Source organism: Triticum urartu, chromosome 5A, assembly GCF_056163025.1.
Source record: "Triticum urartu cultivar PI428250 chromosome 5A, HENAU_Tu73, whole genome shotgun sequence".
NCBI classification, from domain to species: Eukaryota; Viridiplantae; Streptophyta; class Magnoliopsida; order Poales; family Poaceae; genus Triticum; species Triticum urartu.
In genome coordinates, this window is record NC_141877.1 from 684,130,294 (window position 1) to 684,133,292 (window position 2,999).

At 45.1% G+C, this 2,999-nt stretch overlaps 1 protein-coding gene across 1 annotated transcript; it reads right to left on the reverse strand.

Moving 5' to 3' along the window:
• Window positions 1–595: 595 nt before the first annotated feature.
• Window positions 596–1,916, reverse strand: LOC147974162 (uncharacterized). Its single transcript, XM_087525192.1, has 3 exons — window positions 1,812–1,916; window positions 1,248–1,712; window positions 596–859 (listed from the first exon to the last, which is right to left on the reverse strand). The coding sequence occupies exons 1-3, from the start codon at window positions 1,914–1,916 to the stop codon at window positions 596–598; spliced, it is 834 nt and encodes a 277-aa protein (XP_087381318.1).
• Window positions 1,917–2,999: the final 1,083 nt, after the last annotated feature.

The following is a 2,999-nucleotide window of genomic DNA, read 5'->3' on the forward strand; positions in this document are numbered from 1 at the left end:
TGATCCTTCTTCTTTCAGTTTCTGTTCGTCATTTCTCAAGCCATTGGACAAGGGCTACTTCCCTATGTGCTGTTAATGTATTAAGTAGTTCCTTCGAATTTGTAGTATTAGTTAGTTTGAATGTGGAAGTACCTTAATTTTTAGGAACGAAATGTTGCTATGTATGACCAAGGGTTTCATACCTTAATCTTTGGATAATTAATTATGTGAACTGTTGGATGTGGCGCATAACGAAACGCCTCTACCATTGATACTAGTTCAACATGTCGGTCCAATTAGAGACCAGCCACTACCATATAGAACAGTTAGCATTTCATACTACAACCTGGCACGTACAAAACATCACACAGTGGAAGCACATCCCTAAGCACCTTGCATTGTACAAGGTCTTAGAGACAAGCCTCCACCATATATAACAGTTACCATGTCACACTACAGCCTATAAAACATCACACAGTGGAATAATCATAGCTAGTAGAGCATTAGGTACCAGTTAATATGAGTACATATAGGTACGGTAATACACGACAAGTACTCGCAAACAAGAGCTAACATAACAAGTTCATTTCAGATTGATACATGGCCCACCGCAGTTCTAAATGAGGTGGATGGTGATCATCATCCTCAAGTCATGGCGACGGGTGTTCGCAACAGTGAGTAGGATGGCCTGTCCTACCCGAAGATTCTTGGCACGAAGGAACTTCTTCCACCCTGCCCTGCTCAAGACAGTGCGACCGTCCGTGTCCACTGCATAGGCACAGCTGGTGATGGAGCCCGTTCTGGTAAGGCGTAGTCCAGCAGCCATGCCTTCTTCGTCCGGGTCGATGCCACAGCTATCAAGTAATCTCTTAGGTAATTTCTGAAAACAGTTGACATGATCATATACATTAGTGGAAATAGCAAAACAGTTGACATGATATATGATCATGTCACGTGCAATTATCAACAAAGCATACACTTCAAGACACATATATCATTGGATTCAACACTGAGCATATATATATATCATCACATCAGTACACTATACGCCAAGCATCAAATTACTACAGTAATTAGGCATATCATTAGATTACTGCGTACACTAAGCATATCATCGCATATTACTACACTACATGCATGTCATAAAATTCTTCACTAAATGAATTCTAAACTAGGCCTCTCATCACAGTACTACAACATGCATATCATATGAACTACTACACTAACTAAGCATGTATATCATGTAATTACCACACTAAGTAACATACCATGATATGCCGTTTAACATTCGTCCTTGTGAAGCGGGTCACGAATGGCTTCCCTAGGTAGTCTTCACGTAGCGGAAGCATGTCCCAGAGGTTGCCGATTTCCTCGTCGCCCAGTCTGAGTCCTTGGGCATACAGGTATTCAACAAGTGGGTTCTCATCATCATCAGAATCGTCATCATCTGACTCAGAACCATCTTCCTCCTCATGAACTTCATCCTCACTATCCGGAATCAAATTTAGATAGATAACAGAAATCCTGGGCCTATCTTTTCTGAAGGAGAAGCTGATCAATTCACCCCCACTAAGACGGTTGCGGGCGATGAAACGATCCCAATCATCTCCTCCTATCTGGGTTATCTTTCGCCCCTTCTCGACCTGCATAGTGTATGGGTCCCCAAGAGCATCGAAGGTCACGGTGTCTGCGACGAGCTCATTGAATGCCAATCTCACATTGCATGGTACGATCTATGTAAGATAAAAACAAATAACACACACAATACATTAGTGGAAATAGCAAAAAAAACAAAAAGAATGTACTGTCAGAAGGTTCATATAAATTGTTACCGCTGCAAAAACAAAAGAAGGCTGGAAGTAGATGCCGAACAGCGTGGCAGTAGAAAGGCTGGTCCGGCACCGTGAGTTGCAGCGTCCACATAGTGCTTCCTCCATTCTACACAGAATGTGTTGAACTCTAAGTTGAATTGTACATAGTACAATACAAAGATCATACATATAATAAATCATAGTGATAACCTATACTGGCAATGACCAATCAATCTATTTTCTATCATCTACGTAATAAAGCAATGCCAATGACAATGGCAATGCCTGTCTCATCTAAAACTGGGAATAGTTCGGCATCCAAACTAAAACCAGTCCAATCCACAGCACACATCAAAACCAAACCAATCCAGATATTTTCATTTAGAATCTAGACCAAACCGAACTATACATGCTCGTCATCCAACCCAGTCCAAACCGTTTTCAACTTTTGGATTGAATCCAAAGGTTCAAACCATGGACAAAGCCATACGCGAGGGCACGTCATGAATCTAGATCAGACATGGCGTCAAAGCTCGAGAGAGGCGACGAGCTCCGGCCAGCAACAGCGGCTCTTGGATTTGAAGCAGTAGTAGGTGGTAGTGGTGGCTCAAACTAATTGATTGATTTGGTCTCAAACCATAGAAACTAAATCAAGATCCAATCCAAAAACTAAGTTTCAGTCCAAACCAATCGGCTCAAATCCGCCTCCGTAGGGAGACGCGGTTGGGGAAGGGAAGAAGAGGGGAGATCTCACGTACTTGCCGGAGTTGGCGGCGGCCACGCACCGGTAGCAAAGAGAGGGGTCGTCGAGAGATGGCGGCGACGGCGGTGGCGCTGGTCGAGAAGGGGAGAAAGAAAAATGTGGAGTGGTCGAGACGGGGAGAAAGAAAAATGTGGTACATGTGGTGGCTCGGTTGTGTGGATGACAAGGGGACCCACTTGTGAGACCGATAGCAATTGATGGCAAACCGCAGGAGGTGCAGGACCGCGCGCACGACCGCCACGTCCCCACGTGGAATGGGGACGGCCGGGTGGGTGTGTCAAGTCAAATCGGCACCCGCGGCTTCTCGGTAACTCCAAGAGGCAGGAGCAGGGCATTTCTTCCCCAAAACCCTCGTCCTCTCCCCACCCTCTCTTCCTTCGTCACCACCTCACCACCCTCTCCTCCTTCCTCACCGCCCTCCTCCTTCCTCACCACCCTCCTCCCTT